The sequence below is a fragment of the Canis aureus genome, chromosome 2, assembly GCF_053574225.1.
Source record: "Canis aureus isolate CA01 chromosome 2, VMU_Caureus_v.1.0, whole genome shotgun sequence".
Lineage (NCBI taxonomy): Eukaryota > Metazoa > Chordata > Mammalia > Carnivora > Canidae > Canis > Canis aureus.
This window is the reverse complement of record NC_135612.1, coordinates 5,164,521-5,189,737: the sequence shown is the minus strand read 5'-3', so window position 1 is coordinate 5,189,737 and position 25,217 is coordinate 5,164,521. Positions and strand designations below refer to the sequence as shown.

At 34.7% G+C, this 25,217-nt stretch overlaps 1 protein-coding gene across 28 annotated transcripts in view; it reads right to left on the bottom strand.

Moving 5' to 3' along the window:
* Positions 1–25,217, bottom strand: part of LOC144292196 (uncharacterized) — a 165,509-nt gene that overhangs the window by 46,543 nt on the left and 93,749 nt on the right. For 18 of the 28 annotated variants that reach the window (XR_013359707.1, XR_013359702.1, XM_077862084.1 and 15 more), the window contains one exon: positions 24,718–24,769. The exons of 7 other annotated variants lie outside the window; for them this stretch is intronic. Coding sequence is in view for 18 of the 21 variants with exons in the window: in XM_077862084.1 (XP_077718210.1) it covers positions 24,718–24,769 (52 nt within the window). In the remaining 3 variants the exon portion in view is untranslated. Of the gene's footprint in view, positions 1–22,741; positions 24,047–24,717; positions 24,770–25,217 lie in introns of those variants that run through there. 3 more of the 28 variants (XR_013359703.1, XM_077862214.1, XM_077862242.1) reach the window with 1 other exon arrangement.

The following is a 25,217-nucleotide window of genomic DNA, read 5'->3' as shown; positions in this document are numbered from 1 at the left end:
CTTTCTATGTCTCTAGTTCCATAGTTCTATCATTAGCAGTATTATTTGGCATGATCAAAATAGTGAAATAAAATTGGTGCAATTCAGATATTGAATTGATTTAAATGTAATTTTAAAATGTTTAAATAATGGCATTAGTTTCCTTTAAATGGAACAATTTAACATATGTCTGGAAAAAGTGACAGAAAAGATGAAAAAATTAAATTGATATCAGGAAATATATTAAAAAGGTGCCAAAAGAAGAGAAGAGTAATTCACCATCCAAACCATTACTTGGGAAATTAAAGACTGAAGATTCCCACATGGGAATTGATTTAAGACAGTAGAAAGTCACAGTGTTGTGATTAACATAAAGTCAACCTTTTTTATCCTGCTCTGTTGATACTTTTAGTTTTATGAGCTAGGTAGATAAAAAGCTAAAGCAAATAGGATGAGACAAGTTAGTAGACACTATAAAAAATGTGGTTTATGCTAATATTTATATCAACTTGTCTTAACACATTAATGAAACTAAAAGCAATTAAAGCATATAACATAATAGGAAAAAAATGTATTTTCTTACTTTCATACCAGGTTGTGTGGTCTATACTTCATGGAAGTCTAATGAATTCTAATAGTTGACTTTGAACACACAATGTCTCCCATTTTTTGCTGGAGAAACCAGTGCAGCCAGGTTTGCCTGAGGAGACAGGTAGAGGCAACTGCACAGTGGAGCTTTCTATTGGTGTTGCAGAGAGAAGCCTAGAAAGAAGATCAAGGCAACAGAAAACTCTGAATACATAGCCATTGGGCTTCAATGATTAGGAGAGAAGCTTGAACAGAGATGCAAATGTATTCTTCTAAGAGAACCCACACACTCTCCAGATGTTGCTGAGTCACAGAACTATTGTACAGTTCTACGAATATCTGAGGTCATTTTAACAAGATTCTGGAGGACACTAAAGTAATCCAAGAGGAATTCAGACATTCCCTTTTAGTGCATTTACCAGGCATGAAAGCACTTTTCTAAAACCAAGAATAAATAAACAGAAATTAAATCCACACACAAATGAGTGAAAATTTTTATAACAGACAAAAAAAAAAAAAGGATAAAGGATAGCACTAAAAAGAAAGACAATCTCCTTTGAGAAAATATTTACTAAGGAAGCAAACTTCAGATAGCATCTGTTCATGCTCTTTTAAATTCAAGAAAATATTTGCTCTCTGAACTAAAGATGAATTATAAAAAATAAAAAGATAACTCGCTGAAGGGCAAAGAGAATTTTTTGAAAGAAACTGAATGAAATGTGGCAAATAACATAAGAAAACTAATGCCAGAGCAGAATTAAAAATTGCAAAAGAGAGGAAAAGAGAAAAATTAAATTGAATAGAAGAAAACTTAATAGCGCTAGAGAAACCTTATTAATTTATCAGTTACATTATTAGTGCCAGGTAGTATTATGACTTCCCTGTATTAATTATCCTGCTTATATTGACAACTTTGTAAGGGAAGTACTATTATTATATTTAATAATAATGATAGAACCAAAGCTTTGAAAAAAAAAAAAAACAATACCAGAACATGATGGGGTTTTTCTTCTACTAAATACATAGAAATGTTTAATAGAAAACAAACATTTGAAAGAAATAAAGGTAAATGCCCAGGAGTCAGAAACGAAGACAGAAATAAGGTGAAGATATATTGTATGATGCCATGGGAATCTAGGCGAGTCTTCATGCAGACTCTAGGCTGAGCACTGGCATCTCAAGCTCCTGCACCCAATGGAAGGGGAGGGAGACATAGACTGGAAGCATGTATCAGCGTGCTGCACTTAAGCACCATATAGAGAGGATAGTACCATATTCACCAATCTAGGGGAAATGGCCAGGAAGATGGCAGGGCCAGGGGTGGAAAGTAAACACAAACAAACAAAAACCTGTAAGAAATATAACCCAAACACAAGCCAAGTGTGACTGTGGGATCTGTATTGTACAGGAACCCCAATAAAAGAAATTAAGATAAAATTCGAGCAGGACTTTTGAACCCCATAAATCTCTTGTCAGTATCCGATATAAAACTTCTCTGTAAGACCACTCTTATACCCAATCCTCACAAGATAACTCTATATGTTTGTCAGGAAAAAAATACATGATGCCTGTTATATGTGAATTTTAAATAAATAATGGATAAATATATTCTAAATATTGCATGTTAGAAGAGAAAAAACAAATTTATATGTGACATACTTCTACTTTAACTAGGCCTTTGGTACATTATTGGCTAAATCTGACAAAGGTGGAAAATATTCTGAGGATAAGCTCACACACACACACACACACACACACACAAAGAGTAAGGAAAACAAACCACATGATGCAGCTAAAAATAAACAAGAGAAGACTAAACACAAATTAAAATGAATGAGTAATAATGACATGTTACAAATGATTTCATGCAAATAAAATTTAAAACTTAGATGAAATAAATTATGTTCTATTAGAAACAATTTGCCAAACTGACATCAAAAGAAACAAAAAGTATGAATATCCTGTTACTAATTAAAGAAATTCAATTCACAATTTTTTTAATTCATAATTTGAAAAACCTTTCCTAAAAGTAAACTTCAAGCCCAAGTAATTTCATTGATGATGACTATCAAAAACATAATTATAAATAATCAAATAATTATGAGAAATATTTCTCAACATGTTTTAGTCCTGATATCACAGGAAAAGAAAGTTAAATGCTCAACAATGTTTTAGAAAATGAATCTAGAAATAGATAATTGATGACATATTAAGACCAATGGGATTTACCCCTAGAACCAATGAAGATTGGTTCAACATTTGAAAATCAATGTAATTCTTTATTACTTCAGATAATAATAAAGAAAAGCAATCATACTATCATTTCTACAGATGCAGAAAAAACATTTGATGAATTTGACACCAATTAGCTACAGTTAGCTTCATATTAAATGTTTATACCTTAAATATTTCCATTCTGCATTGGAAGACAAAACAAGGATATCTATTTGTACCACACATACTTATCATTATAGTGAAGGTTATAGTCACAACAATGAGGCAACATAAAGAAACAAAAGGCATAAAAATACTATAAAGGAAAATTTTAAGTTTTAAATAAATTAATATTCAGTTTGTTACTGACATATCAGCATAACCTAGAATGTTATAGTTAATACACAACATACAGGTAATATTTGGAAATATGGAAATAACTATGAGAAAAACTATAGTTTAACAAAAATGGCCACAATTCTCTTCAAAGATTGGGATCTGGAGACACAAGAGGTACACTAGATTTTGTTTTTCATTATAATCCATTCTGTACCTGTTGATTATTAACACATTTTCTTAAAAAAAAAAAAAACACATTTTCTTTCATTTGGAGACAAACTTCCTTAAGTCAGTAATATTTCACCTCATCGTTCAAGCAAGGCACTGGCTGATGTTTGTTCCAAACTATCTTTGTAAGATGTTTGTATAACAAATAGCCTTGGAATATAGATGGTATCTCCCCTAAAAAGGGCAGGTTCACTTACTGCCAGGGAAGATAGAGTGTCTCCCCCCATGGTAAGGGGCAAGCTCACATGTTGCCCATTATAAAAGACCATGTTCCCTAAGCTCGGATTTCTTTTCCTATAATGCAACCAACAGCATGCATAGGTATCATCTGCCTGTCTTTATGTTTCCCCTGGGCATCGAAGATCACTCTGCCTGGCACAACAATGATGCTGCTTACCCTGGCAACTACTGCTCTTGCTAGGGACAATATACTGCTCTTCATCTGTAACCCAGAGACCTGCCCAAATCCACAAAATCCACAAAACTTGTTAGCTTATAAATATCACCTTGATATTTTAGTGACACTTTTACATTTTTATAACACTTCTATGAATATTTTATACACTTTTAAACATTAAGAGTAAAAAGTAAAAAGGTAAAATGTGAGTATTTATCTCAGTTTGGAGGAAGTTGACTTATGGATAAAAAACAAACTGAAAATAGATTGATTTGATTGGTAATATTTTGAATTAATCTACATTATCAAAGACATCTACACAATTAAGGAACCTGAGATGTGTGGGGGAAAAATAATTTTTCTTGAGGCACCTGGGTGGCTCAGTGGTTGAGCGTCTGACTTTGGCTCAGGTTGTGATCCTGGGGTCCTGAGATCGAGTCCTGCATCGGGCTCCCTGCAGGGAACCTGCTTCTCCCTCTGCCTGTGTCTCTGCCTCCCTTTCTCCCTCCCTCTCTCTCTCTCTCTCTCTGTGTGTGTATCTCTCATGAATAATTAAATTTTTAAAAATCTTTAAAAAAAAAAAGTTTTTCTCTCCCCTGTAAGGTCTTTGGCTGAGGAGGTAAATTAAAGCAACAAAGAAAGATTACCAGAAAGGCATGCGCGTTTACTCTATATACATTTCACATGACCTATGAGTTTTCATAAGGAAATAAGGACCCAAAGAAAAGGTTAGACTTGAGTGTTTTAGGCTACGTTTGATGAAGACTAGGCCATCATATAGAAATATGATAGCTTGAGGAATATGAGGTGAGTGTAATGAACTGGGGGAAACTTAGCCAAGCCTGTTTGTTGGGATTATTCTAGGTATCCCTTTGTCTTCCAAGACAGGGATAGAGGAGGCGCCTCTCACTTGAAGGTTTTATTACCTGTTTCAAGGGAGAGAGGTGGAGGAAAGGTCAAAATGATCTTCCTGCTTCTGCCATTTTCTCAAACTCCTTCTGCTTAAAATATGCAATAGGCCAAGATACCAAAATTTGGAGGTAGTGTGTCCTGAACGCCAGCAAGTAAAACATGGAAAAAGTATTTGTAATATGTTTTTTAAATAGCACTTGTTTTATATTTAAAGAGCACTTACAAATACAATTTTAAAGGGATGAATACAATAGAACAAAAGTAAAAATACTAACAGTTTCCATGTGGAAAATGTTCAACTGAATCAGTAAGAAATTAATTCAAATTCTAAATTACAGAGATAGTTTTTATATGTTTGGCTAAAAAAAGAAAAATTGAAAGAAAAGAAATTAATCGATTTTGTTTTGGAGCAGAACAATACTCCCTCATATTGCTGAAATAAATTATTCAAAATATTTTGGAGGTAAAATTGAAAATATTTATCTAGAGTCTTTAAAAATATTTTAATCTTTTGACTCAATAATTCCAATTACAGAAATCATGTTAAAGAAATCGTGAAGAGAATGAGCACAAATTTATCTGCAAAGATCTGGGTATTAATAATGTTAGTTTTAGCAATTAGAATTTGCAAACATCCTTAATATTCAGCACTAAGTAATTTATTAAAGAATAGGCTACACAATTAAGTTCTTTTGTTGTTATGAATCAGCCTATATACTAATATTTATAATGAAATTATATAAAGAAGTGAAAAGAACTTTAAAAGTATTCACAGAATGATTTCATTTGTGATAATATACAGTATAAAGTTTACAAAATTAGATGTGCCAAATATAAACATAAAAGAGAATTGTATTCTTTTTTTTACTTATATGCATTTTCTAATTTATCCAAAATCAATGTCTATTGCTTTCATTATAAGAATACATTTTATTTTTTAAGAACAAAATATAAACATGTTAATCACTTTGTCGATATAGCATAAAAAGTAAGAGATGTGGACTCAAATTCAAATGCATGAAGATGCACCAACATTTTCTCTATCTGACAAGAGAAGACTGATCAAATTGTTTACCAATCTTATACTGAAATCTCAAACCGACATTAGACATCATATAGCAGAAAAATATTATCATGTGGGAAATTGTTAATGACATATTAAGTAAAAGAAAATAATGTAATATGTAGAGCAAGATCCTGTATTTTTAATGTGCAACAATAGCAAATGCTAGAAGAAAAAGTTGTGAATACAGTAATTTTCTGTGCATAACAAAATTATAAATAATTTCAGATTTCTTCTTTTTTATTTCTTTCATTTTCCAGCTTTTCTACAATATTATACATTGCTTCATTTATAGCGCTGAAAGTATTAAGAAGGGGTGCCTGGCTGGCTCAGTTAGTAGAGCATGTGCCTTGATCTCGGAGTTATGAGTTAGAGCCTCAGGATGAGTGTGGAACCTACTTATATACGGTATGTAGTATGTATATGTGTATATATATATACACACACACACACAGTAAGTAGTGCAGTTTTGCAATAAAGAGAACCAAAATCAGAAGAGTAGATGTGGGAAGAAAAGGTAGATAACCTAGAGAAGGAAATGTTAAGGAGCATTTGTAGAATTTGGTAATCTATTAGACTGAAGGGGAAAATTAAAGAATTGACTTGGGTAAACATTATTGTTATTTTTTTAATTGGGAGATTCAGGAACAGTAGTGAATTTTAAAGATAGGATTCTAAACTCTGGAGGTTTTTTTAGGTTTGGGGAACATCTGGATGGATGTGCCCAATGGACCAAAAAAACTGGCACAGAGAATATATGATAGATCTGGTAAAAGTCTAGATTTGGAAGCCAGCAAGATTTTGGGAACAGTTAAAATCACTGAATGTATGGAATTACCCAGGGATAATGTAGCATAAGAAAAGAGGAGAGACGAGAGCCTCAGAGAACCCTGATAATTACAAGATAGGCTGCCGCTAAAGTGGTAGATTTCTTAGTGCTGGTCAAGAAGGTGAACTTTAGGAGTCGTAGAGACCTGGGTGCAAGTCTGTCACTCATCAGCTACCTGGCCTTTGTTAAGTTACTCAAACTCCCTATGATGCAGTTTCCTCATATTTTAAGTAATATAATACTTCCCCATAAGGTTCTATAATATTTTCACAATGACAGGAAGTGCTCAATACACAGTACCTAAGATTAGCAATAGTCATTGTCCTCTTAGTGGTCGATGGAAAAATAAAGAAAAATCAGGGCAATCAAAAAGGGAGAATGAACTGGGAGAAAATAAAGGCAAAGGCAAAGGCTTTGAAAGGCAAAGGATGGCAATTTCAAGTCAATGGCAGTGAGCAACATGAGTTAAATCCAGACAAGATGCAGACCAAACCCAATGGCCTTGATGTTTAGGAAATCATTTGAGATGTTTTCTAAAATAATTATATTGAATATGGTTTTCTTTTCAAAATAAGTGTCCTCAACAAATAGAGTTACTACTATTTTTTTAATTGAGGTATAATTGACATATGACATTGTATTAGTTTCAGGTGTACAACATAATGATTCAATATTTGTGTATATTACAAAATGATCACCACCATAAGTCCAGTTAATATCTGTCACCATGCACAGTTACAAATTTTTTTCTTACAATGAAAACTTTTAAGATCTACTTTTATATCACCTTTCACATATGCAATACAGTGTTATTAACTATAGTCACCATGCTGGAGATTACATCCCTATTGGCTTCTTTATTTTGTAACTGGAATTTTGTACTTTCTGACCCCCCCCCCCCACTTCAAGCAACTACTATTTCAGACATTTCATTTTGGAATTTTTTCACTCTCTGTTCTTAAAGAAATAATGGGGACTTTTTATCAAAAATATTAAAATCAAATGAAACCACCACTAAGTAATTATGAAAGAGTAGGGGACAACTTTGCTGTGTCATTTTGTTTCCTGTCCACCTAACACTACTGGCTAGATCTCTTTCCCGACAATGGTTTCCAAGTGTTCAGAATCCTTAGCCGAAAGAAACACATTGGTTGTAAAAAGGCTTCTCTTAAAAATACTGATAGTGCATCTACTACATCAATCCCCTAACACAATTCATGGTGAGAGAGAAAGAGACAGGAAGAGATGTCTCTGCAGGAAACCTCTTTCTTTGAATTTCTTAATTTTATTTTATTTTTTAAGGCAACATAGTTGGAAACACCTTGTATCAAAAAACCATGGAGAGAAATACATCACACATCCAGAGAAAGTCCTAAGATATTTAAGGTAAGATAGGAAAGTCCAAGGACTAAAAATCAGACAAGCGAGAGCAAAGGAATAAAAAACAAGCAAAACTTCTATTTGGGAACACGGAAGCTCAGCGGAGTTGCTGCTCAGTGTCCCCAGAACAGGCGAGGTGGCAGCAGGCTGCTGTGGCAGGGCCAGGGACCGCCCGGCTCTGGCTGCGAGCGAGAAAGGGAGGGTCGCTAGCATCTGTACAGTGAGAGAAAAGAACGCGTCCTGTGAGATGAGTTTCCCAAAGCTCCCTTAGCTGTCGTCCCCACACTTCTCTGCGCTCCTTTGTCACTGGGGTTACAGAGGCCTAGGAACTAAAAGCAAGGAAAGCTAGACCAAACAGGCAGACAAAAGTCCATTGTTCAAAGTATCATTTTCAAGCTGAGGGTGCATATAATACATTCATAGAAAGGGAATAGGGCCTAATCATAATGGAAATGGTTATTTCACATTTAAGACCCTGAGAGTGTGTGAAAAGCTAATCCACATACGATTCACTTTTATCCCACACATTCTTAATTGAAGAGACAGAAAGATGCTATTCTTTAAAAAATAAATTGTTCAGCTTAGAGACTATATCTGGAAAATAGCAGTCGTTTATATTAAAATCAATGAAAAAAAAATCTGTGTTCCGTATGACTGAGTATGACTGCTCCTTGTCAAACTCCAGAGGAAGCAGTGGCATGCCATACTCTCAGGTCTTTCAATTTAGGGCAGCTTCAGAAGCAAAAGAAGCAGAAGTGGCTGAGGGGTGGGAAGGGGGGCGATGTTATTTTTCACTACCCACATTGGTTGTTAAATAAATAAATCCTGTTTGTTTCCTGCCTAAAACTTGGCACACAAAAAGCGATTCTCTTATATTGTGAACTTTATGTGGATTTTGATCATTTGCTATTTCAAATATATTTCTGAGTTCTTAATTTTACGGAGAATTAGGAGGAGCAACACTTATCTTTCACTACAAAAATATACTCACAACATTATTTGGAACTCATGTGGGAAATATGAAGCTACAATTGTATTTTGGGCACGATGGAACTCTATTATAATTGCTGCAGGGCTTCTTCCACGCATAAATGTCTCTTTTTACTTTTCTTTTTTCTTTTTGCTGAAACTACACCTAAAATTCACTTTTGCAATATATATTATTTACTAGAGGAATTTTTGAGTTTTTATTTCTTTATTAGTTCTGTGTATTTTCTTTTTTTTTTTTCTTCTTCTTTTTTCTTTTTCTTGGTGGGGGGGAGTCTTCCTTAAAAATCATTTTCTGATATGTTTTTTTCTTCCAAAGTGTTTTATTTTTTCCTAAAAGTAACCCTTTCATTGTGTTAATAAATACAAATCTAAAGAGCTTTATTCAAGGGTTTTAGACATTTTAAAAATCTGTCCTATTGTAATAGGAAGCCTTGGAGACTCATTGAGATAGCAGCAAAGGCACAAGTTTCTTTTTATTATGAAAGATGTTTATGTGAAGAACAAAATAGACAAGAGAAAGTAACTGCTTCAGAATACTTGATGGGCACTTTAATCTTCTATTAATATGCAAATTGTGTTCTTTAGAACCCCAGTAAGAGATTTTTTTTTTCCAATCAGGCTATTTAAAAGTAGTCCTATTCTCCCAAAGGTCCTTCTTGCATGAGTCTAAGTGAAGCAGTGTTTTTTATGCTAATTCCCAAGATGCTCTTGTATGCATCATTTTCTTTTGAAATTATATGGAGTTTATTGAACCACATTTGTAAAACATTCCACAGTTGATTTCATTCTAAAGATCTTCTTTAATAGAACTGATTCCCTTGTTGATCTGTGTCATAGGAGAATGTTAAAGAAAATCAGTTTTAACAACATGGAAGAAATAAGAAAGGGCTTGTGGACACAAATGAAGATACAAGCTTGTAAACAGGAAAAGGACAATTTTTGTTGAGTAATTAACCTCATCCAAAATTTGAACCTACTAGAAACTACTGCACTGATGTTACAATTGTAAAGTACCTCTTCGAAACATAAATCTCAGGAATAATCACCAAGGTACAATTCCCATAGTCTTGTAGCTCTTTTGCAGGCTTTTATTCACCACATTAAATTTCTTTTCAATACCTTGCCTTTCCAAAAAGATTGTAATTATAACAACAATGCCAAGACAATTCCCTTATTGGTGTAGAAATTAAGATGAATAATAAAATTATTTATATGTAGCCGTATTGTTCTCCACACACCAACCGCTTCAGCTACCCAGTTCATATTAAAAAGAAGGAAACACTTACAGGTGCCTGGGTGGTTCCATAGGTTGAGTGACTGACTCTTGGTTTCATCTGGGATCCTAATCTCGGGGTGGTGAGATGGAGCCCCCCATGGGGCTCCATGCTCAACGTGGAGTCTTCTTTGCTTGAGTTTCTCTCTTCCCTCTGCCCCTCCCACTCCTGCTCACTCTCTCTCTCTCTCTAAAATAAATAAATAAATCTTTTTTTTTAAAAAAAGGAATGAAACATTTTACATTACTTCTTTTCTTGTCATATTGATAGAATAGGAAGTCTCAAACACATTATCAATACAGTGTCCAGACTATGTTCCTATAATTTTTCCCAGAGAATGGGTATTTATTATTTATCTACCTTGCTATAGTTATAAAAACAGTATTTGGGGAAACTTTTGAGCAAATAATGTTTCTTCTGGATTAACAAGACTATTCTGATTTTTTCTTAAATGTATACATTAGTAGAAGTTATGACCTCTTCATGCCCCCCAAAAGTCTACCCTTATTTAGCAATATTGACTCTACATTTTTTTTTCTGGCACACAAATATTCTTCAGAGTAAGTTACAATTGAGGCACAAAATCCAATCTCATCATACCTTTCAAAAAAATTTTTAGCACAAAAATGGTATCCTTCACATTTATCGCTTACTTGTGTATCTGATAGGGGGTTCTTAATCACATGTGTTGCCTTAAGATTAAAATAGCACTGAAAGAGAATTTTTGCTAACATGAAGGAAAAAAAGGACATACTTTTCTCCCAACTTTGTGCCTTTTCAAATTAATTTCCTTTCTGTGGTATCTCAATGTTTAAATCCTGACCAAAGGCAGGGGACCATGAGGTGGACGGCAATGGCACTGGAGGTGAAAGTATTCACCTGATGCAGAACAAGGGAGAGAAAAGTTTATTGAATACACAGGGAGGAGTGGGCAGGACAGAAAACTAGAGACTGTCTGAAAAGAGGCAGTGGGTGAGGGCTGTTTTTAAAGGAGGAAGGTGAGGAGATATGGCAACATTTGGAATTTCCCCCCTTTTTGGCAACTGTGCCTTGTTGTAAGTAACCCATTGGTTAGGTAGGGCCTATGGGTATTTCAAGGTGGGTCGTCTAATGGGCCCGTCTGTATTCAGCTACAAGGTCACTCTGGGTCCTTCCTACATTCCATTGCTCAAGCCTTTTGCCAAAAAAACAGGCTCTATACCTTTGGCTTGAATCTTTCTCCACCTTTTGCATCTGGCACAATTCTTCAAGGTCCAAGTCAAACACCTCCTTTCACTCTACCCAGGGAAGATGGATTATTCCATCTGCTAAAGTCCAGACATCTATCTTTTTTATCTTTTTAGTTCCTAGAACATAGGGAAGATTCAGTAATTCACCTACCTAGCTCATTATATGTGCTTAGCTACTAATATTGAAAAGATAAAGAGATAGGAGTCAAGTTTCAGGGGTAAGAGCTTATCGTAATCTCTGTGAGGTTTCCTGACTAGGTAAATCATAAAATCAAAAGAGCTACTGGTGTTATTTTAAAATAAAAGTCCACTTTAATATTGTAAATATTAGGTGGAGTTCTAGAGGTGTGGTGGGTTATATAGTGTAACGTTGATGAGAGAGAGAAAAAAAAAATCCCCAGAGCACTGAAATCTATAGCAACGCCTTCAAAATTTGCCAGTTTAGATCTGCAGGAGAACTAGCCTGACAATAAAAAAATCTCATTCCTTAGCAATAACAACTGTGGAGTATTGATAACCAATACTTTAAATCTTTCTGCAGATTTAACAAACAGTACCTTCTGCTTTGGGAACTACATGCAGTGAAAAGCATGGGATTTTAGCAAGCAATCGGAACTAACACCAGTCACACACACAAATTGATGGAGTGGGATTGAGGATTGGTTTAAAAAGCACAGAGCTGACTGAGTTATTACCACATGGCGCATTAGGGATAATAGCTGTACAGACCCTGGGTAGTTATAGATACCAGTTCAGCCAAATCTAATCTTACCCAGAAAGAAATATTTATATTTAGTATACAAGTTTTTTTCAAAGGCATAAAGAATCCATAATATACATTTGGAGGGAATTTGTTCCACGGATAAGAGTAAAAAATACTATCTCAATTGTTAAGTGGATTACCCATGGGCATTAGAACGTAGTAGTTAGTGAGGCTACCAGCTTGTGCCCTGATCAAAATCTCATCGTTATAACTGTGTTCCCACAGATAAATCAGAATAAAGAATCTATTACATTGTTCATGGTAATATCCCTGAGAAAGCTCCCACCAGGCAGATATGACTCACTTGGGATAAGGGGTATGTCTACTATATTTAGCAACAATTAATACTGGCTGTTGTCATTGTCTTCCGAAGTTGAAGTAGTTGGCCTATTGTCAACCCTTAGTCTTCCAAATTAAAAATTTGTCACATTTAAGATCTTCAACCATGACTAAAAGTAATCCTCAAGGATATGTGTTTCTGCTACTGAACATTCTGAAAAAAATCCATGAAACAGCAGAGTAAATGATATTTTTCAATAATCTTTTCCTAATAAAACAACTAATCTTGGCTTTATGCACTAAGAAACTCTGCAGGAAATAGAAACTAGAGAGAATGAGGTAAATTTCTTCTCTTGGAGTGATATGAACTAAAAAATAAAAGAATCGATGACCATGGCTTGACATTATTTCTACTGTCTTTGGCATTAGATATACCATTTGTACTATGTGCTCATGTCCACGGAAGCTTAAGATTGGAGAAATATGCTTAAACCTGTGGTCTGAGTGAAAAGATGATCCCAGAGGTAGACTCATAAGATGAACTTTCATGTTACCAGAATGGAAATAAACTCATAAAGAAAAGCCCTCACAGAAGCAAGAATTTGCCCTAAAATGCACCCAATGTTATGACACCATGCGTCTTATTTTGGTAATATCAAGGATAATATTTCAAAAGACAGGTAAAAATACAACAGGGAGTTTGTTGGCGGTATTGAGTTAATGCTGTCATGTGTACCATAAGGAAATTTCTTAGTAAATGAGAAATTCTTCAGATAGCTTGTCATGTCCTCACCAGCCAACCAAAGAACTAAATTGCTATTCGTGCTTGACAAAGTTCAACAGGCCAGTTGCTGGGGTCAAATTTTCCAGGACCTTTGAAGCTAATTAGTATGAATTCAAAGGTTATTCTCTGGAAATCTAAGGAAGTTGCTGACTTGTCTTTATTTCTCCTTTCTGGCACTCTTCCTATAAGCTATGGTATTTTACAAGACTTTTTTCACTTCTACCATTTAAATTTGAGTGTAAATCTATACTTCTAATACAAATCCATTTTTTCTAATCTAAAACCTAAATGAACCTGATTCATAAAAAGACTAACAGGACATTTTTGAGATATGTAAGTACCAGGAACTCTCTCTGCTTACAGGCCAGCAATTTATCTTCCCACAGGTAACCATTAACTGTGCAGAGTTTAGCAGTATTACAATCAGACCACTTCATAAGTTCATCAAAAGCACTGCTAAGATGATTGTTAAGAATTCTAGGATCAGGGGGTGTAAACATCTTGTTTTAATCTAACCGGAGAGAAACCAGCTTTTAAACAAATGATACTCTTCATCCATTTGACTCTCTTGTAACAAGTTTGTGTTTAGCAAAATTTGATTCTACGATCTCCATGTCTATACCAAACCATTCCTCCCATCTTCCCCCACTTGCATGTATGATATCCACAGTTATACCAAACAGAATCCCTAAGTCATTCTTAATTCTTCCTTCAATCTGTTTCCACATCCAACTTACTAACACCGTTGGTACCAACACTGAAACACATCTTGAATCCGTCTACCCATCTTCATAGTCACTACCTAACATTTTTACCTCATGACTGTAATAGTCTCCTATACTCTCCCTACTTCTACCCCTGCCCTGTCCAATGTTTTCTTTACAGACCATTGTTTGTGATTCAAAATGCAAATCTTCTTTCCTTACTCAGGTTTTGAAAACTCTTCTGTAAGTTCCCATTGGGCCTATAATAAAATCAAAACTCCTTACATCAGTGCAACTTAAAATGTAATGCCAGTTTGTGACATCTGTGCAAAAAGTAAGTAATTAGAAGTGTTTATATTCATCTGGCAATGCCGTGTCATCTATATAGGTGATCAATGAACTGGTTTTGTTGCAAAGGTACAGACCAGCTCAGGTTGTCAGAAATGGGTGAGTTGTGTGTGGGTCAACGTACATATGAGTTTTAGATAATGGGACCCTGTGTTGGCCACTATGAATTAGAAATAATATTCTTTAGTGAATTTTTTTTTAGTGACAAATTCTGTCATACATGGTCTGGCACCAGCCTTCTCTCCACCTTTCTTGAACCACTTGCCTCCTCATTTTCTGCATCACAGGAAACTTCTGAGTTCAAGAACAATTTATCACCTTTCTCTCTCCAGCTCTTCATACTTGCTGTTCCTTATGCCTGTAATAATTTTCATCTCACTCCATCTCCTGCTTCTAGGAGTTGGGTTTGTACCTTCTTTTAGAAAACATTCACATCTTTTTCCTTCCCAAATGTTCTTTTTCCAATTCCTCTCTTGTTTTGAAGAATTGTCTGGTTGTTTTTTGCTTTTATGTATTCAATTTTCATTAGCAACTATCTTCTGAACATGCTCCTGCACATGAAGTGGCATCTCCTCTGCTTTCTGTCTTGGGCTGACATGTGCCCATTTCATTCTTTCTGCATTCTGAGACACATGAGCAAAAAGCATATTTTCTTTAAGCTTTTCCAAAGCTCATCTCATTTCAGGTAGAAAATCAAGTGTCTCCAAAGTTTGCCTTTCTTGCTCTGCTGGCAGGAAGAGGGAAATGTTCAGAGTGTCAGGTGTTAAATAGTCTAGAGTTCATGGAGGGGAAAAAAGCAGACAAAGATTACTGTAGTATAGGGGAGAAGGGGGAGCAAAGAAGGAAACTAATAAGAAAAAAGTAAGAGCTCCAGACAAAGCTACATATTTCATTATTTAATAATATGAAAAGTTTGCTAGTTACATTCATTTTATATTTTACAAATGAACATTTTAGGAATATTTGCTTAATGTTAAGGAAAACTGCTTACAAAAGCATCAAGTTAAATCTAGAAATACAATCCTACTTGTAGTACCTCACTATAATTAAATGCATAGTATATGGACATAGATTGCTGTAGCTTAAGTCCTAGATCTACAACCTACTAGCCGTTAAGACCTTGGGCAAATTAATAAACCTCTCTGTGCTTCAGTTTTCTCATTTATTTCTTTATGGAGGTGAAGTTCATATAACATATGAACCATTCTAACATGTACAATTCAGGGGCACCTGAGTAGCTCAGTTGGTTAAGTGTCAGGCTCTTGTTTTCGGCTCAGGTCACGATCTCAGTGTTGTGAGATCAGGGCCTGAGTGGGGCTCCATGCTGGGTGTGGAACCAGCTTAAGATTCTCTCTCTCCCTCTGCCATTCCTCCCCCTTTCTCTCTCTCTCTCCCTCTCTAAACCAAACAAATAAATAATAATAAATAAAGTGTACAATTCAGTGGCATTTAGTGCATTCACAGTACTCTGCAACCATCACTTCTTTCTAGTTTGAAAACATTTTCATTACCTAGAGAAAAACTGAGTATCTGTCAAGTAATCATTCCCCATTAATCCCTACCCTTAACTCCTAGCAAGCATATAGCATATACCTGCGTTCTCTCTCATTTTGCTTATTTCATGTAAAAAGAATCTTATAAAATGTGACCTTTTTTTTTTTTTTTTTTTTTTTTTGCCTGGTTTCTTTTACTTAGTGTCATGTTTTAAGCTTCCCCCATATTGTAGCACATACCAGTACTTCATCTCTTGTAGTGGCTGAAAAACATTCCATTTTATGGATACATCAAAATTTATTTATCCATTTACCTGTTGATGAACATTAGGGTAGATTCATTTAATGGAAGTAATAGTAATGCTTATCTTATAGGGTTTTTGAGGATTAATATTTACACAGCGTTTAGAATATTGCCTGTTTTGTTATTTCTTAAATTGCATAAAATAACTATAATCCTATATTCAGAAAAATATATATGTTATTCATATTTATACATTTATGAAAACTGCTGGTCATAAATGTGCCAAATATCTAACAGTTATTTTCCTAAATGTTGATACTGTGGGTGGTTTTTCTGAAGACTTGTATTTTTTCAAATTTTATATAAATGTATCTCTTTTAGAATCATTTATATCATTTAGAATATGTCTAACACAAAGAAATAGCTTAACAGCTGCACATGCACATGGAATTTAAGTATGTTCTTTTTAAACTACGTTTATCAAGTGGCATCTGTCGTGTGTAAGATTTGCTCTAGATATTCCCTGTAGTCTCTCCATTCCTGTGTGTCATTATTATTATCAAACTTATGATTTGGGAGCCCTGCTGTCTAGGCTCAGGTCCCTTGGTTTCCTCTGTCTTGGCTGTAGTCCACAAGGGAATATCGGGGAATACTGCTGGTGCTCTGTAGGTGCAATCAGCAAATAGTTAAAACTGCCATCACGGAGCCATACTGCAGCGGCAGTCATGAACCACTTTTCCAAAAGGGAATGCACGGACTCTAAACAGGCTTGCACAGACATCATTTCTGCTAGTTTTGAAAACTGCAAGTGAGACCTGTTAGCCACCAGGTAGGAAAGTGAGAAAGGAGATCAGCAGTTGTCCTGGCCTTGTCTGTATACGTGTGACCCATGACAGCATGAGGCATCCTTGTACTAAGTTCTAGGTGCAGACATCAAATGCAGAGTCTGGTGTCTTCTTTAGACAATAACTTAGTCATTGCACCAAATCTTAGTCTTCTATAGAATGAAACTTAGATGACAGATAGACTACTTTTTCCTTTTTTTTTACTTAGCCGAGACTTGTAAGTTGAGGAAAAAACCATGATATCTTTTCGTAATCCATTTTAAAAAATAAAGTTTGCAGAATGAATTTTCCATCCCTTGAATATGGGTATAAAATATAAATAGATGTCACTTAATTATGAAGCCTGGCTTTCTGTGGTGCAAGTGCTCTATTTGCCATTGTAATGAACAGAACAGGCCAAAGTGATATACTGTGATGCATGTAAAAATAATTCAATTGCATCGTCTTTTTCTGTTTTTCTACAGCATATTTTGAAACATAAGATATCAAAAATAATTTCTATCAATATCACTTGGGACTACTTTATATAAAAATTTCTGCATGCTGTCCTTTATAATTTTTTCCTCTCAATAAATATATTCCTACTGGACCTTAGAAACTATGGCTGCTTTGTTTCTTATTGTGACTACTATGAGTAAAGGCTTTGGAAAAAAGACACAAAATTACTGAAACATTTTCATAAAACTAAAGAGTTATGTCAGTAATAATATCCTTAAAGGAAAACAGATTTCTTAAAAGAAAACTAGATCAAGTAAAGTAGAAGGCCACTTTCACATTAACAAAATTATTTTCTTACTCTATTTTAATTAAAATAAAAAGAAACAAATTGGGGTTAGAGAAGTCATACCTCACTTGCTACATAGCCCTTAGGCAAGTCTACTCTATGACATCAGGCAAAATTGAGCAAAGGGTCTTATAAATCACACTCGTGGATTTCATGACATGATCTCATATCCCACCAGTACAGGACCGCATAAGATGGCAGGAAATTGCCCTGTCCCATGGTACCACTGTATACTATTATTGGGAACAATGTAACAATTCAAACACATTACATTAAAGAGTTTCAGCCACTTTCCCAAATCAAAATGCCCCTTGAAAAATAGTTTGCCCCTTGAAAAATATCATGTAACACTAGATGTACTGAAAAAAAAAAAAAAAAGCCATTTCACTATGAACCTACCAATCCAAACATTTCTAACTCTAAGTGGGCAAAAATGAGTTTTAATTTTGTCTATATGTTTGTAAAATGTAATTAACATGGTATGTGTGTCAAAGATTTCTGAAAAATGTTCTATTCTTTCACAGGAAGGATGGATGGAGGTAAAAGTACTCACTAGTGTGTATGCACTGTGAGTACCTTTACCTGTCAAACTCTGTCAAACGCTGAGCCCATGAAGCACACACATTCTTTCCGTTGGCCCTAGTTACCATTCCCAACACTGAGGCCAGAATAGATTTTCAAAGCATGTTTTTAACTCATGTTATTTCCTGGCTTAAAATACACAGATGACTTTCTGTCACAGTTGAAGCAAATACAATGTCTTTGTATTTGGTAGGAGGAGAACCAATATATCTGACTCTTGCCTATGACTCTCAACTTACCTTGTACCATCTTCCTCTTCAATCACTGTGCAATGGCCACATTAGGCTTTCTGATCTTAAACATGATTAGATCTTGCACAGTTTGGGGCCAGTGCCATAAGCCATCCAGTCACTGTCCCGTCATCTTCTCTGGTTTTCTTCCTACACTTAACACCAACTGAAAATTGATTATTTGATGTCCAATATCTCCCACCTGAGCAATATATTAAGAATGGGAATTTTGCCTGTCTTAGCTAACTGTCGGCACATAATAAGTTTGCAGATCGTATTTGTCCTATAACTAGCTATATATAATGGCTAATGAATATATATCAAATTTTTCAGAAAATTCCTTTTTAAAAAGTTTTATTTATTTATTTATTCATGAGAGACACACAGAGAGAGACAGTCAGAGACACAGGCAGAGGGAGATGCAGGCTCCATGCAGGGAGCCCGACGTGGGCTTTGATCCCGGGACTCTGGAATCATGCCCTGAGCCAAAGGCAGATGCTCAGCTTCTGAGCCACCCAGATGTCCCAGAAAATGCCTTTAATAAAGACTTACCCAGTATAGAATTGAAAAACCTTCATAAAAAGAAGAGAACTGATTAAAAAACTCTACTGATCAATTTTGAGAGTCTTACTTTGTAAATACAAGTCAAAATTCTCAACCAGGAAAAAAGTGTTTGGGGATAAAGCCTAGAAAGAAACAAGGCCAAGACCATGGTAGGAATATGACTACAAAACAAAAAGCCTTCTATCACTAATCATACCTTAGGATCTTTTGGATGCATAAAGACGTAGACGTGTTTCCATAAGCCAGTATTTTCCTGGAAATTGGAATGATACATTATTATACTCTTAAAAATTAGTACTAAGGATTCATACAATGATACTTCAAAAAGAATCGCAAGATCTTAGTGGCTTAATGCATACATAGGCCATATTATGGAAGAGTAAAGGTCAACTAACACTTGAGTTCTCAAAATCTAGTCATTGTCCTATGCGTATATTTTAAAAACTGTATTATTAATCTTAACATTATTTAGTTTTTAAACATATAAATGCATGCACATACACGTGTAATATAAATTATGACCTTAAACAAGTTAACCTGTCTGGATGCTTTCTCATCAGCAAAATGGAGATAATACTGACTTCAAAATTTGCAGTTGCTGCAACCAAGGAGGTAAAAGACCTATTCTCCAAAACCTATAAAACGTTGATAAAATAAATCGAGGATGACACAAATGGAAAAATATTTCATGTTCATAGATAGGAAGAACCAATATTGTTAAAATGCCCCTATTACCTAAAGCAATCTAGAGATTTCATGCAATTTCTATCAAAATACCAATAATACTTTTTATGGAAGTAGAATAAATAATACTAAAATTTGTATGGAAATACAAAAGACCTCAAATAGCCAAAGCAATCTTGAGAAAGAATAACAAAGCTGGAAGTCATAATCCCAGATTTTTAGATATACCGCAAAGGTATAATGATCAAACCAATATGATATAGGCACAGAAATAGACATATAGATCAATAGAACATAACAGAAAGCCCAGAAAAAAAAAACACCCCACAATTATATGGTCACTTAATCTATGACAAAGGAGGCAAGAATATACAATGGGGAAAAGATAATCTTTTAAATAAATGGTGTTGGGAAAACTGAACAGGTACATGCAAAAGAATGAAACTGGACCATTTTCTTATACCATACACAAAAATAAAATGGATTAAAGATCAAAATATGAAACCTAAAATAAATCATAAAACTCATAGAAGAAAACATAGGCAGTAATTTCTTTGACACTGGCCATGATAACATTTTTTCTAGATATGTCTCTTCAGGCAAGGAAAACAAAAGCAAAATTAAACTGTTGGAACTACACCAAAATAAAAAGGTTTTAAACAGTGAAGGAAACTATCTGAAAAACAACAAGGCAACCTACTGAATGAGAGAAGATATTTGCAAATGATATATTCGATAAGGGTTTAATATCCAAAATATATAAAGAATACAATTCAACACATACCCAAAAAACCCAAATAATCTGATTTAAAAATGGGCAGAGGGCCTGAATAGACATTTTTCCAAAGAAAACATACATATGGCCAACATATGCATGAAAAGATATTTAACATCACTAATCATCAGGGAAATGCAATCAAAACCATAATTGGATATCACCTTAGACCTGTCAGAATGGCTAAAATCAAAAGGACAGGGGCACCTGGGTGACTCAGTCAGTTAAGCATCTGCCTTTGGCTCAGGTCATGATTCCAGGGTCCTCAGATTGAGCCCTGCATCAGGCTCCCTACTCAGTGGGAAGTCTGCTTCTCCCTCGTCCTCTGCCCCTTCCGCCTACTTATGCTCTCTCTTGAGCTCGCTCAGTCTCTCTCACAAATAAAATATTTTTAAAAATTTTAAAAATAAAATAAAAAGGACAAGAAATAACAAGTGTTGATGAGGATGTGAAGAAAAAGGAACACTTGTACCCCGTTGGTGGAGATGCAAATTGTTGCAGCCACTGTGGAAAACTGTGTGAAGATTCCTCAAAAAATTAAAATTAGAATTACGATCTGATCCAGCAATTCCACTACTGGGTATTTACCCAAAGAAAACAAAAACACTAATTTGAAAAGATACCTGTGTTTATTCCAGAATTATTTACAGTAGCCAAGGTATGAAAGCAACCTAAATATCCATCAATAGATGCATGGAGAAAGATATGGAATGGAATATTACTCAGACATAAAAAAGAATGAGATTTTTGCCATTTGCAACAGCATGGATGAACCTAGAGGGTATAATGTTAAGTGAAGTAAGTTAGAGAAAGACAAATACCATATGATTTTACTCATATATCGATTTTAAGAATCAAAAGTGATCAAAGAAAGGAAAAAAGACAAATTATTAAATACAGAGAACAAACTGGTGGTTATCAGAGGGGCGGTGGGTGGGCAAAAAAAAGATTGTTAAAAGTATTAAATAAATTCAAACCATTAGAGTACCTAGTAAAATGAAGGTGTTGAACAGGCAGTTTGATATCTCAATCTACAATTCAGAAAATAAACTCAGGTTCAAATTACAAATTTAAGATACATATACACAAACTATATACTTTCTATTATATATGTGTTTTTTATATATATATAATTGTATATATATACTATTTATTATTATATACAATTATATATATATATATATAATTAAAAGCAAAAAGATTAGAAGAGAGAAGGAGACCAAGGCCAAAGAGAGGAGAAGGAATCAATTAATTGGTTTACATTACCATTGATGTGAGCAAACCTTAGAAAACAGTGGGCAATCATTATCAATCTGATACACAGATATTAATAATTGTCAAAGAAAACTAGAGACATGTTAGTCAGTTCTAAGTCCTACATCCTCACCATTTATTTAGGGTTCGCAGACAAAATGGCAAAAAAAATCCATTTCATAATGGGCAAAAAAATAGGGAGAAGATAAAAATGTAAAAAAAAAAAAAAAAGGAGATAGAAGTGTGATTATAATGATAGAAATCTTATGATTAAATAACTTTAAATTTTCCGAATGTAAGTGGGACCCCTGATTCATTTCAGTCATTTGTGTGGCTAGGAGATAATACTTAAGGTACATGAAAATTGTTTAAGTGCAGGACTTTTTCCTCATCTTAACGCATCTAATCATGGCCATTCTATCTCGTAAAAAACAAGTTTTATAGATTTTCTTTATCCAAAGAATGCCACCTAAATTTGTTCTAAATATGATTGCATGTAACTCTAAATTCATTTTGAAGGAGAATCAGAAATAGGACATCAAGAAACTGGCCTCAGAATGTTTTTTGAAAATAGTCATCACTGCTGAAACTCATGTGCTTGCCACTTGCCAAAATTCCCACTCAAGCCTCTTAAGAACATTATATTTACTTATTAAATGATCTGTTTAGAATCAAAATATCATTCTGATGAGATTAAAAGATGTGTGTTCTTCTTTCTTCCCAAACTAAAAAGGCTTAAATTATGAAGGCTTAAATTTAAGGGAAGCTGTAATATCTGTAAAAGTTATATGGTCCTGGCACCAGCTGAGAAAAGGTCAGAAAATTATGAGAAAGAATCACCCTTCCAGAAAGGCAAATACTTCTTATTTTCTTTTCTTAAATGAAAATTAAGAAATTACTTTAAGAAAATAAGTAGTATTCCTTTAAATGCAAGGTTTTCTCAAACCACAATGTTTTTTTTTTCTTAAAACCTAATTTCAATCTCATAATTCAAATCTGATAAAAACAGAAAAGTAACAGATACAACCACCTAAATACAAGCTGAATGTTTTCCATCGATTCACTCTGGAAGCACATTCACAAATACATTTTTCTGTTATTCATTTCAGTGATGATCAGTTTATACTCAGAATGTACTGCTCTTGCCACCTACACACTGACAGGCATAAACTTAAAGTATAGACAATCTCCCCATATGATTAACAGGCAGACATTCATGATTGAGTCCTGAATACTACCCTGCATAAACCATTTTATGATGTAGCAACGTCTAAGTCTCTTTTCAGATTTGAATTGTGACAAGATATTTATCACCATTTAACAAAGGTCAAAAATCTAAAGATAACTGGGAATAAAATAATCTTCTAGAAGAATTTTCTGGTGTCTCAAGTGATCTCTATATTCAGTGTTCTCATGTATGTATTATCTGAAAAAAAACCCACAAGATTTCTGTTATTTTGCTTTATTCCACAGTGTAATAATAAAAGAGATAAAAAAATAAAAATAAAATACGAAGTTTCAAAAAATTTATCAACCCCCCCAAAAGTAAAATCTCAAATTAGTACAAAAGGGGTGAAATTTACATTTTTTTTCCCCCTAAATCAGCACAAGTGCCTTCACCTTATAAAGACTGGAACCCGGGGGAAGAATGCCATTCATTTCTCATAAGTTATACAAGAGTCAATGGCAGGTGTTAAGCATGAGATAGAAATGAAAAATCTTCAAAGCAATAACAGACACATGAAACACATCCCAAAGGGAAATGGGAGAGCCACAGGAAAGAAATAAAGTGAAGTGAATACAACCTCACAACTAGTGCAAATCCCTCAGGAATGTTCCTATTACGAACCGTTAAAGCCATGTGTTTAACATTTGATAAATCTAAACTCTTCTTTGTCAAACGGGGAAGCTCCAGGCACAGTAAGCATTAACCTGATCCCATAAAAGGCATTATAGTGCCGGTCTTTACATTTCATTGCAAAATGGCTTTACAAACATGCATCCAGGGCCTGCTTCTATGTTTCATTCTTGTGATTTAAATATGTAGATGACCTTCTTGTTTGAATATTAAGTCCAATGAGTCCTTTCTTTTAAAAAGATGGTTGTTGAAATATATCATGATCATGTCTACGTAATGGAAACATCAGAAACAATCTCCATACTTTGCTCCGTAGGTCATACTTTACTCGATCAACAGGGCATATCTTAAAAGGTGCAATGAGAAAACAAACTTCTCTGGTATCTTACCAGCAGCTATGTTGTCAAGCATATGTTTCACCCTCCCTGAGAAGCTGCCAAAAGTAAAAATAGAGAGATGTGTAATAGGAACATGGTGCGACACGAAGATACAGAACTTACAAAATGGAAGGAGAGGACCTTGTCTCAGATCCTTCATGAAGTGGCCTTGGGCACTTCACATTCTTAAGTTGGATTTCAACTCTGCATCTATAAAATGAAATTGCTAACTGAATAATCCCTAAGGCCCTTCTATCTCTAATACTCTATATCTCTAAATTATTCTAAGCTGCTGTTAAGCACAGAGCTATGATTATAAATTCCAGTATTGTTGGTCTGTATATTATCCATCCCTGCCCAAGCATTTATTGTGTGCCAGGCACTGTAGCAAATTCTTTTTTTTTTAAATTAAGTAATTAATTAATTAATTAATTTATTTATTTATTCATGAGAGACACACAGAGAGAGGCAGAGACACAGGCAGAGGGAGAAGCAGGCTCCATGCAGGGAGCTAGATGTGGGACTTGATCCCAGGACTCCTGGATCACGCCCTGGGCCCGAACGCAGGTGCTAAACTGCTGAGCCACCCAGGGATCCCACTGTAGCAAACTCTTAACAAAATATTTATTCATTTAATGTTTTATAATGACTCTATGAGAAAGGTGTTATGCTCCCCACCATTTCACAGATGAGGAGATTTCGAGAAGTTAAATAGTTTGCCACAAACCGTGTATTGAATCCAGTAGAGTCTCCATAATAATTCCATTCTCTGCTGCCTCCTAATCAAATAGGAAACAAAGCAAAGCAAAATAAATAATTCTTCCAAGGAATAGAAAGCCCACTCAAAATCTCTGAAATAGACCAACGAGGGGAACAAAGTGATTAAGAATCTTATTTGGAAATCAAGAAAGCAAAACAGAAATCAGGGCAAACTGACATAGATTAAGACTCCTATTTCAAATTGTTTCCTGTAGTAACAGATTTTTTTTTCCTTTTTTTTTACTACCTGGAGATTGCCTGGAATGATGACCCCACAGTCACATGAAAAACTAAGAGGCAGTTGAACTGAGAGAATAGGAGATCTTACTGAGCATCACATTGTAGAATTCTGGACAGAAACGGGATAAGGAAGTAACATTATTCAACATTTAGTATGGTTCCACAGCCTCATCTGTGTCTCTAAATCCAAGCCCTCATTCATATAGCATTTAGACGCTTTCTGCTTTT